The sequence below is a fragment of the Durio zibethinus genome, chromosome 22, assembly GCF_047325235.1.
Source record: "Durio zibethinus cultivar Kanyao isolate XHJ-2024 chromosome 22, ASM4732523v1, whole genome shotgun sequence".
Classification (NCBI taxonomy): Eukaryota; Viridiplantae; Streptophyta; class Magnoliopsida; order Malvales; family Malvaceae; genus Durio; species Durio zibethinus.
The window spans coordinates 19,306,646-19,321,841 of NC_143183.1; the positions used below are offsets into that span (position 1 = coordinate 19,306,646).

The window sequence follows — 15,196 nt, forward strand, 5'->3', positions numbered from 1 at the left end:
GTTATTAACTGCAAGGTGTCTCTGAAACCATTGACAAGGTTTTTTCTTCTTTTATTTTTTTTTTCAAATTTAGATTTATTTGACCAAAATCAAGAAGATTTGATCTTATTTAGGATTGGAAATTCATCATTCTAATAATTTTCTTTTTTTTTTTGGTAATTTTGAAGTTTTTTTTTTAAGTTTAGATTAAGAATACCAATAAATAAAGTATGAGATGGGTATCGCATTTTTCATCTATTTATAGATTTTTATATCATATTTATTTTTATATTCAATACTTAACAGATATTTCAAATTTATTTTTATTTTTATTTTTATCTCATGAGCATTTAATTAATATGAATAATTCTGTACTCGTAGTTTTTTTTTTTTTTTTTACCTTAGATATTTATGTAATGTTTTTTTAGATATATATTAATATATATTTTAAATAAAAATATATTAATTTTTATTAATCTAAAATAATAATTTATATTATTTAATTAAAAATCTATTTTATGAAATAAATAAAAAATATATAAAATATAAGTATAAAAACAAGTAGATATTATATTACCTATCTTTATTTTTATATTTAATAAAAAATTTAAAATTATATCCATCTTTATCCCATTCTATTAATATAATACACATTCTCATTTTCCTTCAAATGAAAAATCAAATTCTAATAAAATTGATACTTCTAATTTTCTTGAATCAATAAAAAATAAGAAGCATTGAGTGGGCCAATTCATAGTGCTACTTTGCATTCTAAATTTAGTGGGCCAAAATTTAACCCATTCCATACTTTGAAAGACCCTTAAAATCCCTATGCGTGTTTGCTAACTCTTGAACTTACCAATGATATGGGCTTTGATTTTACAAATTTGGATGGTATGGTCTGTTTAATTAGAAAATTTGAGGTTTTAAACATTGATTTAAATTTAATTGAGTTTTATTTTTTTTATTTGAGTTCAACCTGTTATTCAATTAAGTCACTTGACTTAATTTGACAAAATTATAAATATTAATATTAAATATTATTTTTTATAATTTATATATATATTAAATTTATTAAAAAATAAATATTTAATTAAATTCGATTAAATTCGTAAATATTTCAACTCATTTATTAAATTACTTGAATTTAACTTCAATAGAGTAACAAATTAAACTTGAAAATTTTTCGGATTAAATTTAAATAGATCACGAATAACTTGATTCATTTTAGTTTCTAATTAGTCTACAAAATTTTAACAAATTCCGAAAGTCTCAGCTCTATGCTCTCAACAAGAGAAGCGGACACAAAAAAGATCATATTTTCCTTTTTAAAAATGGAAGCCAACGAGGTTAGACAAAAATAGAAAAGCTCGACAGTTCAAAACTCCCATGCCTTAATTTATAATAATAATAATAATAATAATAATCCTAACTAAAGGTCTTATAAATAAATAAATAAATAAATAAAACAAACTTGTCGTTGTTGTTCCTGACCACCTAGGCAGAGTCAAAAACTGCCCCCTCAAATCCCACTTTTATTTTTCCAACATTAGAAAACAACGGTTTCATCTCTATTACCACAAATTACATATCATTTCCAAATGCCCTCACTTTTTTCTCTTCCTCCTTTATTTTCCTCTCAATATTTCCGCTTTATTTTTCTTAACTCCTCGTCGTCGAAGAGGACTTCGACGACGAAGTACCATCATTTCGTCGCTAATGATAATAAGAACAACATTAGCGACGACAAAGAAGAAGAAACACCGGCGTTAGCAGTTTTTTCTTCTTCTTGTTACCAAAATTATGAATGTTTTGGCACCATTCCAGCTATTGGAACTCAATGTGATCTCAGCCCAAGATTTGAAGCCCGTATGTCGTCGCAGAATGCGAACCTACGCGGTGGCTTGGGTCCATTCGGATCGTAAGCTGTCGACCCGAATCGACACCCAAGGCCACAGCAACCCAACATGGAACGACAAGTTTGTTTTCCGTGTCGATGACGAGTTTCTTCACGGTGACACCTCGGCTGTCATGATCGAAATTTACGCCGTGCATTGGTTCCGTGACATCCACGTGGGAACCGTCCGAGCCATCGTCGGAAACCTTTTCCCGCAGCCAATTTCTCGGCCGCACCATCGCCATGGAGTCCAACTAGGGATGAGTTTCATTGCGCTTCAGGTTAGGAGACCATCGGGTCGACCCCAAGGGATTTTAAACATTGGAGTGGCGTTGCTTGATAGTTCAATGAGGAGCATGCCATTGTACTTACAAATGGGGTCATCGGCGGTTGGATATCGGCATTTAATGGGCGAGGAAGACCCGTTTCAAAGCTCCAATAACAATCCTCTTTCGAGCACTACCAAAAGCAATAACAATAACCATCAGCTTTTGCTTAACGACTTGATCAAACCCCAGCTTCGACGGACCAAAAGTGATTCAAGTTCGGTTTTCGAGTCAGATGTAAGGCCCAGAAGATCCATGATAGGGTCGTCCATTATCGATGGTGGGTCAGTTCTCTATGGTGGTGGGTCAATGGTTAACGGGTCAGAAATTGGGAAAAACAATTACAGGGTTAATTCCAGGGGAAGTTCCATGGTAAATTACACGTTTGACAAAAGTAGTAATAAAAAGGGAAAACCAAGTTCGATTATTAACGGGTGGGAGGATCCAGGAAAAAAGGGTCATGAAAAGGGAGCCAATGGCCCAAAAATTGGGTTGAAAACACCCCCTGGCAAGTCACCAGTTGGGACATTAAGGTTGGATTACGGGGCTCCCAAAAAACTTGGTGGGCCGAAAATTTGGACCGATTCAGAATTAGGTCCATCACCATCGGAAGTGGCGGCTGCCGTGGCAAGAAACATGCATCTTAACAGAATGGATGAGACAGAGAGTTCATTGGACGGAGGTTGGAGTTTGGATGACAGCATCGAAGGGCTTCGGTCGAAACTAGAAAGGTGGAGAACCGAACTCCCACCAGTTTATGACCGAGGTGGTGAAATTTCTAGCTTCTTGTCTAGTGGGATTCCTTCAACAATTGCCAAAAAAGCAAGACATGTTAGAAGACATACTGACAATGAGGGATTGTTTTCATGTTTTGGTAACATTTGTGGATGTGAAATTTCCATTACATGTGGGGGTGGAGCTAGAAAAAAGGGGAAATCAATGCATCGAAGCCCTTCCGTTGATACCTTGAGTTTCCTTTGAAATTGAGAGATGGACTTGTTTGAAAAGGAACGTAGGTTTTTTTGAGTGGTATTAAGTGTAAAATGGAGTAAAAAAGTCTGGATATGAGGAGACCTAAAAATGGATTTTGAAAGACTGACCAATTGATGAAGTCGGTTAGGCCCTTCTTTCCCTTCCTTTCTTTTTATATTTTATTTATTAAATGAAATTACGTCCATTATATACTTTGGGCCTGGAGTGTTGTTGCTCAAATGAATTATTATTAACAAGTGTTTTTTTCTTTTGGGGGGGGGGGGGGGGGAGGGGTTGTCAGAATTTTTTTTATCATTTTCTCTTTTTTTTTTTATTTGATTTTGAAATGTAAATGAGTCGAATTATTCATGAGTTATTAGGATTCGGCTAAAAAAGGCTCAATTTTGAATTGCTTATTATTTAATTGAATTTAAGCTATTCGAGTAATGAATAGTTTGAATAATATAATATCAAACTCTTAGCGGATGTTGATTATTTACTTCGATATTGTTGTTTTTAGATTTTAATGGGGAATTAGACCTATATATATATATAATTAAGGCTATCAGACATTGAACTTTAGTCACGGAACTAATATTAAATACGGCATTTTGAATTGGAGTTTCTTAACAATGGAATTTCCCAGCTGATAATAGTAATCTAGTTTTGCTGAGAAACCCTAAAATTCACACAAGTTAACCTACATAGGCATATTGAAGCAACGGGATTTACAGTTCATGCATTGTTCCAATTACTAGTATCTGCTGTGCTTAATGGGGCTTTAGTGTTAGTCATAGAAATGATTGGCTGATATTTTTTGAGGAAACTTATATTGATATAAGTTGTGTGCAAGGCTTGAATGGCTGTAAATTAATAGCAGTTTTGCTGGCTGTGTTTTTAGGATATAATTAAGGACTGGTTTTAGATTTGCCATAACATTTCAAGTTGGCTTATTCTCAACTGCTGAGATTAACCTAAAGTATAGGAAATCAGCTAGATTAAATCAAGGTTTATTTCCTTTTTTTTATCATATTTTTTGAACTCGATTTTTTTATATAATTACTTTTAAAAAATGACATTCAACAGATTTAACGTTCAAATCTCAACGCGTATAACTCTTTAGCTTATTTCTAGGTTGTGGTATCTTTGTACCAATAAAAAAAAAAATCTTCATGATTCTCCAATGAAACCCCCAAGTGATTTTTATATCCTTTGCAGATCAGTTTTGGGTGATTCGCTGATTTGGGGAGTGTCAGTTCAGTATTTGCTAATGTTCTTCAGCCTGTTAATTGCATTTTCATTCATTAATCGATTATCCTTACAAGTTAGAATCCTTTAACACTGTCATGTCGACCAGTGCTTAATTTCAAGCCAATGATCATAGGTTACAAGCACCATAAGAGCTATATGACACCAAATTATATCAGTTTCTGAAGTAAATGATGGTCTTATTAGATTACAGCTTTGACTAATCTTATTAATCCTCATAAACACATTCATCTCTCTACTCAGCTTTTGAAAATTGTTCTGACTTTTGTTATAAAGCACTTGAATTTCAAGATCAGTATTCATGGCTTCCCCCCAACAGAGGGTCTGTTTTTCCATAATGCTCATCAACGACAAGCAATACTCAAAATAGAACCTTTGCTTACTAAATTGGCTTTCAATGTCAAGACCCCACCAGCCACCACCTTCACACTGGAGACTTAGATAATGTAAAAAATAAATCAATCTTATTGTTAGTATATTATTTTTATATGTATGAGAGCGGTCTATTTTAATTCCTGTCTCCATATCTTGAGTGATGACTTTACAGTTGATATTACTCCAACATACCAAAAGGGGAATACTTTGAAGATAAGTTTTATCAGATATGGAGCCATTGATCTATGCTGTGAATCTTATCATCACCTTTACCCTTAAAAGCCCCATATGCATCGTATGCCTAAACGATTCTACTTGCCTCTCAACTTTAACTTTTCCCATTTTTCAATATTACAGTTCTTCTGTGATCATTTTTTGTGGTACAATCGATTATAATATCCGAATTTAACATCATCATTGTATTTATATTTAAATATATATTTTTATTATTAATTTTGATTTCAATTTTATAGTACTTATTAATTTCATCGCTCATCCAAATAGACTAAATATCATTAATCAAACAACATAAGATTAGACCCTTTATTCTGGGGCAAATGTTACATCTTTTCATTTCATGCATATTGCACAACTTCAAGTACTCCCGTTGATATTTAATCATATTTCAATCCGTTTGTAACATTTAGCAGATCCATAAGTTTGTCGTATCTGTTTATTATTGATGACTTTGAATAAAGTTTAAGTTCTTTTGTTTTTTTAATCTCAAACAAAACATATTGCATCTTCAAAAGCTTTTGCTTTAGTTGATTCCTTCCCTGACAAAAGACATTGGTTTCAAACCTTTCTGTTGCACCATAAAGAATCCAGCTGTTTCACCCATTGCTCCATATAATATTCAAAGTTCCTAATCAAAGCATCAAATTTAACTTCTCAAACCTGACTTAAGGAAATGTACTTATGGGCATGCATAATTTGGTTAAAACCTAATTAATTGATTGAATCAAATTAATTCGATAATTCAATCGATGATCTAAATATTTCTATTGATTATGGAAGTTTGTGCATCTAAAAACAAATTACCTGAAATTTAATTTAATTATATTTCTAATTTTTGTTAAATCTTTTAAGTGAGTTTTCAATTTATTTTGAATGAACCTTTTATTTACGTTTGGTATTTGTTTGATGATTTGTTTGATGAATTATGCTTACAAGTTAAGATTTTAATTTTTGATAATTTCAATTAAAAAATTTTGAATTCGAATTTTATTAATAGTTATTTATTAAGTGTAACGCTTATAATTATATATTTTAAATTATCAGATATGACATATTTTATTTTAATTTGAGAGATTAAAAAATTTATTTACTTAAAATTAAAAAAAAATGATAAAAAAAAGAAAAGAGAAAGCATAATTGAGACCAACGAAACCAAATAAAGCAAAGCGACCAACTAACCAGAAAAAAACAAGAAGCATAATTCCTAAAAATTATTAAAAAAAAAAAAGAAATGTTAAAATGAGGGAATATTCAGCCTCTGTCTTTCCCATTTGTGGGCTCTTTTTAAACCCACCCGTCCGTACTAATGCCTCTTTAATGTTTGTTCAAGGATGTAGGGAATGACTTCGAGTTACAGAATGATGTATCCCACGCGCTTCTTTACCTTGTTGGATGTCACTACCTTGAAAAAATTATTTTTAAAACAAATTAAGCAAATAACTATTTCATAATTTTTAATTGTAAACTTATACTAAAATAAAAAATAAACTCAATTATGCTATTAAAGTTGGTAGGAACTAAGAAATTAGTATAATTTTTAAGGAAAAGAGTTTTAGTTTTCTATTAATCACATTCAATATTTGTAAAGAATATTACAAAATATTTTTTTAAATACATTAAATCAATAAAAAATGGTTTTAAGATTATTTGAATTTTTAAAAAAAATTAAATCCAAACAAATATGAAAAGTTTCCTAATTGTATTATAAAAAAATAAATTTAGTAGGTGAAGCTTCATTAGTATAATATTATATTATTATTAGCCAACATCATAACTCTAAGTTTCTCTCCATTTTCATAATGGAGAAAAAATAATAATTTATTTCATTTTTATTTTATTTATATTATTTTTTCATTTTTTATGAAATATAGTTTTTATTAGTCAACTTGCAGCTATAATTAGTTTTATTTTAATCTAATAGTTAAGTATATAGTTCAAAAATTATTTTTTTTCAAATTTTGTAATTCTTTTTTAGTAGGTATCATGATAAATATAATCAATTTTTTGAAAATAAGAAAAACACTAAAAAATTAGTAAATAATAAATAAACGTGCGCGTGAAGAACACGGGGAAAGTAGTCAATGAGTTTAGTGAGAAAAAAGTGCCAAGCCGTCCCGAACTAAAAAAACGCAAGTGAAGGAGAGGCTAGGGGTTGTTTGGTGAGCCGCGTACCTTGTCGGCAGACGTGGCGTTAAAACAGCGAGTGGAAGCACGTGGTCTGGTCGGCTTGTCCCTTGACATTTCCTTTCCTCCTCTATTCTTTGGATCCTCAACATCACGTACTTTAAACGCCTCTGTTTTCTACTTTTCTTTCTCACCGTACTTTTCCTTGCCGACTCAACTTTGTTCTTTTACTTTGACCACGTCAAACAAAAAAAAAATAATTATATTTTTTTAATTATTAATTTTAATAAATTTAAGAGATGATATTAAATTATTTATTTATTTATTAAATTTATTAAAATTAATGATTTAAAAAATATAAAATTTTCGAAGTTTACACTAATATAAATTGATTTTGTTTTAATAATCTTTTCCTTACAAAAAAAACCCATCGACCAAATTTATTAAAGCATATCTCAATTTAACCAACCGAACAATTTATTTTATGTTCACATGATCAATCTGACATGTCATTCAAATAATGAAAGTCAAAACGACCATATTATGTCGGATCGGGTCATATCGACCTAAAATCCAGCACCTCAAGTCAGGTCTCTTCTATACTCGACTTCATCATACCTCAGATATAAATGCTCATTTTCTCTACAAGTAGCCCAAGTCATTCACTCTTCTTATTTCCTTATTTTTCTTATTTGTTCTCTTCCTTTTCCTCCAACCATTAAGTATCAAAACCCAAATGTCGAAAACACCTCTTCCTTTTGTTTTTGGTCGTGTTACCAATTTCAAGCTTTTGCCCTTTAGAAGAATTTAGCACAAACTATTACTTTAACCTAATTTATAAAAAAAAAATCATAATATAATTTATGTTATACTATATTATATTATATTATAAGTTTACAATTATACGTTATTAGTGAAAATTTTTTAATTTTATGGGTGTACTTAAAAGATTTATACCTATTTTATTTTATTAATTAATCTTTTATTTTTTAATATACTCTAATAGGTATATATTATCCTAATAATTTCGCTTGTAAATTTTAAAAATTTCATTAACAATAAATAAATAAATTTTTTTATTATCCGCAAAACTCATTAAATAAATAGTTTTACATATATTTAATTTAAAATACAGCATAATGAATGCTTTTCATAGGGATATATATGTTTATGTAAAAAAAAAAGTTTTAAAATTTTTTAAATATTTTTATTGATACTTTGCCTTTTCAAATCATGGGAACAGATTTATAACCTATGGTCACCCTATATTAACCTTAATTACTTTTTTTAGAAAAAAAAAATCTTTGTAAGAATAAAATACAAGATTGAAAAACACAACATTATGGTCTCTAGTTCCAATTCCACTTCCTTATTAAACCTAAGCTTTGGAAGAGGGTCCAATGACTTTATTTTAGCTATGAACAGTCCATTAATCACTTTTTTTAAGAACTACATTGCTTAGATTTAATGGTCAATTGTTCCATATTTTGAGGCAAATAAGGAAAAAAATATGTAATTGTAGTAACCAAATCATATTTTATAAGATTGTGCATGCCAAATATGAGATTTGTTATGAGATTAGTGTCAATAATGGATCACATTCACCCGTTTTAAGAAAAATGGATTTGAATCCACCATTATTTATATTGTACTTACAAACTAATATTTATGGATGTAATTATAAAAATATGGATTTAAATTTAAAAGCTAATATTTAATATAGCATTTTTTTAATTTTATAAATAAAATTAAGAAATTAATACATATTTTATTTATTTTTAATTATTTTTAATTTTTCAAATATATTATAAAATACGTACCAACTTACTAATTTCATTGATGAAATATAAAAACTCTAATATCAGTAGATTAAATATTTTTCTAAATTTAATTAATATGTTTCCACCTTGAATAGTTAAATTAATTTAATTATTTATTTGAGCTTTCTTGTTTTGGGCAACCCCACTTGGAATTTTTTTTATCTCTTTAGGTCCCCACTTTCTATAACAAGGTTTTGTACCGTTTGTCCTTTAAATAGTAGACAGCACAATAGGGAAGGAAAGAGAGAAGTTAAGTTTAGAATCTGCTTTTTTGGCCTTGAAAAAAAAAAAAAAAGGGACTCAATACCTTTAGAAATTTTTTAAGAGGATCAAAGTCTAAAAATAGAGTAAAGAGAAAAAGATCACTATTTAAGCATATAAAAAAAAGATACATGTTTTAAATTTTAAAATTTAAATTTATTAGATATTATATTATAAAAATAATAAAATAAATCAATTTAATTTACTTTCGAATTTAATATCAATTTAACCTTATGCCTTTTGTTCTCTAAGTTAAGTGACATCTATGACTCAAATTAAAGCATTTCTTCTAAGTATCAAATTATCATTAAGAATAATATTAGGATATTTTTATAAAAATTAAATATATTAAATTTTTTTATTATATAAATTTGTCATTGAGTAATCTTTTATTATTTTAATCTCATTTTAGCTCTCAAAGCATGATAAGATTTACTATTCAACTTGAGAGAGTTTTTCAAAATTTTTTTAATTAAATGATATGCATACCACAAGTATATGGATCATACAAATAATATAAAGTAACCCTAAATATCGTTTTCCAAGAATTACGATGGTATCTAAACTAGCTATAGAAATTGAACACCTTAATTGGATTATATTCTAATGAAAAGTTGGTTAAGGTAATTAAACTAAATTATAAATTTAATCATACTTAAACTAAGTAAGAAATTAATATTATCAAGTTATTTAACCGAATTACTAACCAAATTAAAATCAACAAGTGATCCTATTAATTTAATCTAAACCTATAAACACCCTAATCCCACGTTGAGAGATTGTGAGGATCTGTTATGTATATATGTATAGATCTTAATTCATATTTGTTAAGCACATTTTGTAGGACAAAACTATAAAACCTTTGAGTCAAAATAAATATCACAAATTGGACGCAAGTCTTTACAAATGGTATCAGAATGTTTATCAATTGAGCATGAGCTCAATGTTAAATCGTGGGGAGCCACCTCGAAAATCTCTAAGAAGCTAAATGCTATACGGTGAGAACAACCTTTAGAATCCTAATATCTGTGTGATCTAGTTTTGTGATTTTGTATGTGTTTTGTGTTAAGCATGACGAAGACATCAAGTTTTAACGATAGGAGTTTATGACATGCCAATCTTATATCATAAGATTATGAGGATTTACCATGCTACATGTGTGAAAATCAAACCCATACTAGTGATGCATTTTTTGTGGGACAAAGTCATAAGACTTTCGAGTTAAAGCGAATAATATTTCATAAGTTAAGTGTAGGTATCTACAAAACTAACTATGTAAGAACACTTTTAGAACAATCTACCCTTACTCACAATTGACAAAGCAATTGAAAGCATGAAAATCAAGAACTTGAAATTAAAAAAACATGTAAGTTAAAGAATATAGAAATTAAAGTACTTGAAAGATAAATTGTAAGTAAAATTAAAGGACTACTAAAATAAAATTGTAAGGGAATGCAAATTGCAAGTAAATCAAAGAACTTGAAATTAAAATGGCAAGAAATTAAAGGTGCATAAAATTAAACAAGTAATTTAAAGTTGCATAAATTTAAATATCAAGAAATTAAATTGTTGGAAATTTAAAATGAAACCATGTAAATTGCATGAAAAGAAAGTAGCAAAAAACAAAAAATGAGAACAGCATAACATGAAGATGAAAATAAATCAAACAAACATATAAAACGATAGATTCAAGTAGAAAGGAGCCCTAGGTGATTTCTCATCATAATAGCAACTTTCTACTATCCTTTTCTTACCCAAATAACCATTAAAATCAAAGAAACAACAAGCTAAACCAAACATCAAAATTTGGAAACATAATTTGGACAACATCCAATTAAAATTTGATTTCCCCTCTCATTTGATGGTATTTGATTTCCAAAGTTTTTATGGAACTAACTAATATATGAACATGCACATAAATTTTCAAAAGCACTAGACATTATTGAGTATTAACTAACCAAAATCGTAGCAAAATAGAATTTGGAATTCCAGCTCTGCAAACTGAACAGCTCCTACTCAATTTTAGATCTAGTTCAAAATACATGAAATTTTGCTCTCAAATTTTATAGAAAATTAGCTAACTCATAGATGAACAAGTAGCAAAAAGTATGAAGCAAATTGAAACCGAATTGGACTTGAAATGTAACAAAAACCGAAGCAAAACTGAATCTGAAAACATAACAACATAATGGAAACAACTTTGATAAAAATTAAATTAGCGAGCTCAAAAGGAAGTATTTGATCAAGAAAAAGCAATGTAAGTCAAGCTAACAAGTAGAGGAACAACATATAAAAAGCTCATAATTAGATGAAATTGAAATCAACTTGAAAATTAATGAAACAGTAGCTAACATCAAACCTAGGAACTCAAAAACAGTATTGAATACAAACTGAAATTATAAGCTTAAATGGAAAATGTTTGCTTACTGAAGTTAAAATAAATCTAAATAACAAGTAAAGAAATGTAAATGAAATATAATATAAATTTAAAATAAAAAGAAAAACAAAGAACAAAGGCTGAACAACCAATAACCTAGTAGCTATAAAGCTGCCAGCCCTTGGAGTTGCAACAAAAAGAAAAAAAAAAAAAGAAAAGACAGCTACAGGCTATCCTCTTCGGCAGCAAAATGCTTCTGTTAATATGCCATTCCTAGGTTTTTAGATGGCTAATTAAATTGCAAGAAATCAACCACCTCAGTAGCTACTTGAGATGCCATATTCTAGTTGAAGGAGTGCAATAGCTGGCAGTTTTGCCCTCGTGTATCAACGGTTTCTTTTGCTTTATAAGGAATACGAGCTGCATTTGATGGGGATCCAAGGGCTCTCAAATCAATTAGTAGGAAGAAAAAGTAAAAACAACTAAGCAACTTAATTTGCAGCATCAATTTGAAGAGAATTCCAGATTCATCAAGTCAGCAGCAAACCGTCACTCTACACAGTTGGACTTTTGTCATTTTGTGCAACAAATTCAGCTCTTTCCTTGTCTTGTTTGGCTTGGCAAGCTAGGTGCATGGCTTGAAATGGCTTTGTAAGCTCCGTAGCTCCTTGAAGACTTGAAAAACAACTCACAAAGTCTAGCAACTTAAAGACAGCAATTCCAAAATTATAAGAAGCTAACTTCTGCCTTTCTTTATATGGCTCTCCGCTAAGTATCCTTTCTATTTGTGCCAAGCTGTCCACGAGGGGTAAAACTCTGAAAGTATAAAAAAGGGAGATTGGTCAATGACAAAGGCTAAGTGTAACGCTTTTAATCTCATATAGAAAGAATGTGTGGATATGATATGATATATATAAAGATATCTAAAATTTGAACTTGTAAATTATTTTTTGTGAGGTAAAACTGTGAGACATTCTGATTAAAGCGAATAATACTTCGTTAGTTGGATACATGTCTCCACAAATAATATCAAAGCAGTCACCAATCGATAAAAACTAAGTGTTACATAGTGGGGCCATGAGAGTCACTAATTTTACATCGTTGAATGGACCCATGCGAAAACAATTAGATGATGACAAAATTACCAAAGATTGGGATTCTTTATTTCTATTCAAGAGCGTATGAATAGTTTTGTGATTTTGGCTAAATGATTGTTGAATCCTTGTGTTGTAATAAATGGAATAAAACAGATTTTGATTTTTATTGGTATGATATGACCTATTATCCGAAATCCATCTTGAACCTTATGGATCATTTTTTTTTTTGATATAAAAAATATGAGATTTCACTAAGTCGATTCTTAGTCAATCTCGAATCAAACCATTTGTCCTTACTTTAACAAATGAAGCATAGACCTCTTCGACGAAAGAACTTTTGTTGTCTTGATCCCAATTCAACACTAAACAAGTTCGAACTAGTTGAATACTTGTGTCAAAAATTCTCCGAGTCGGTGGAACCATGAGAGTCACTAAGTGCTACATGGTGAAGAGTCACATCGAGAATCTTAGGTGTGATTTTGGTCATGTGTACCGAGTTACTAAATATTACATAGTGGGACCATGAGATCACTAAGTGCTACATGGTAAAGAGTCACTTCTGCAATCCTCATGTTTGGTGTGATTTTAGTCTTGTACACCCAATTTGTAAGATATTATCCACTTTAACCCGAAAGTTTCATGATTTTATCTTACAAAAGGTATCTCACAAGTTTAAGTTTAAATTTCTACATATATATCATATAATGTCCACATATTCTTCAAATATAGGATTGAAAGCATCACACTACTAGTCTTTTTGACATTTGTGCTCCAACACTTAAGTCAATGCTAAATCAAAGATTGGGAAGGAAATAAGCTAAATGGTATTCTTAGAAGCTAAAGGCTTTAATTAGTTTAAAAGTATCTAGAAGGGGTTATTGATACCTGTGTGATGGAAGACCTTGGGCCTCAACGACTTGAGCTTGATGTAGGAGGACTAAAGCTGATGTCATTAGCTCAAGCTAAGTTGGAAGTTGACAGTCCACTCGGGAAATGACAAGTCAGTATCTTTGTATACTAGTAAGTGGGCTAGTGAGGTGGTTGAGTTGATGTAGAGTTTGGGATCTCAAGTTAATCTGACACATCAGCTCAATCAAAATAATTAAAATACCTTCGCTTGACAACTGACTTATATTTTAAAGAAAAAAGTTTATTTTATCTTTTAGACACTAAAATGCACCTAACATTTTCCTTAAAAAATCATGCCCACTAATTAATTCGTTCATGAAGCTCACTTCAACATATAAAAATTAACTCTTTTACTCCTCATGAAGCTCAACTCCATGTTTACAACCGTAAAATTCATCTTCTAACAAAAGCCATCAAAGAAAAGCAACTTGTTCCAAAAGGAAAACAATCGATTACTTTAAAAATCAATCAACTCCTTCGTGTTTGTTCTTCTAAGATGTGTTTCAATTGAAGTCTAAATCTACCATTTTAATTCATTTTCTTATTTGACTAATCACCTACACAAAAGAAAAATATACAAATTAAGAAGATATTTGAGTAAAATTCTTAAAGACTAAATAAAATTAGACAATAAAACATTATAATAACTCTATAAAATGAAAAGTTATCATTAAATTTAAAGACTGAATCAAAAGTAACCAACCCTTTTTGTTGTAAAAGATTATTTTCAAAAGATAAAATTTCCATATTTATATAAACATGATGTGTACCACATAACCATTTAAAAGTTTATAAGGATTTACTTATGAAAAAGTAAAATTTTTTAGTAAAAATAATGAATAACTATATCTTAGATAAACACAATTAATATGTAACTTACAGCAAAATAGAGGTTAATACCATACAAATACAATTAAGGGCATTTTTAATATAAAAGTGAATGTAATTTATTAGTAAAGCGTTAAAATTTTAATTTTAATGATTATAAATTAATTATTGACATTTTTAAATGTAAAAAGTAAAGGTTAATAATCTTACACATTAATTATATTTTGAGATTTTATCTTAAATTAATTTTGTTTTTAAATTATCTTAAAGGTACACATCCAGATTCAATTATACATAATTTTTCATAGAAAACATAATAAGTAAAGTATAACATGGTCAAGAATACTAAAAATATTTTGTAACATACTTTAAAAAGGCAAAACGACAGTCCACATTGACAACCACAAGACTTGGAATAGAGACCAGACCAAGGACATTCAACTCCTACTTCCTAGACTTTCTAGTTATGCCTGACTCTTTTTTACAAAGTAACAGAATTACAGTTCCTTTTTCTTTTTTGGGATTTCATATTTCTATTTTTCCCTCAACCAACTGTAGAACACCCGGATTCTAAAGAGACATGATCATGTCAAGGAATTCTTTTTTTTTTTTTTTTCAGTAAAGAGGGTGGTGACTGGAGAAAGTGCCAGACGCACTAGCAGACATATGGGTCCCATCATCATCACTCCCTCCACCATCTTCCCCAGCCTGCCTTCCCTCCTTTT

At 29.7% G+C, this 15,196-nt stretch overlaps 1 protein-coding gene across 1 annotated transcript; it reads left to right on the forward strand.

The window, feature by feature from the left end:
- The first annotated feature begins 1,443 nt into the window (after positions 1–1,443).
- On the forward strand, positions 1,444–3,462 carry LOC111307149 (uncharacterized). Its single transcript, XM_022905169.2, has one exon. It carries the CDS (start codon positions 1,783–1,785, stop codon positions 3,181–3,183), a length of 1,401 nt encoding a protein of 466 aa, XP_022760904.2. The 5' UTR covers positions 1,444–1,782; the 3' UTR covers positions 3,184–3,462.
- The last annotated feature ends 11,734 nt before the right edge of the window (positions 3,463–15,196 follow it).

Excerpts from the sequence above, each read along its gene's own strand:
- LOC111307149 (XM_022905169.2), top strand. The coding sequence starts at position 1,783 with ATGAATGTTTTGGCACCATTCCAGCTATTGGAACTCAATGTGATCTCA.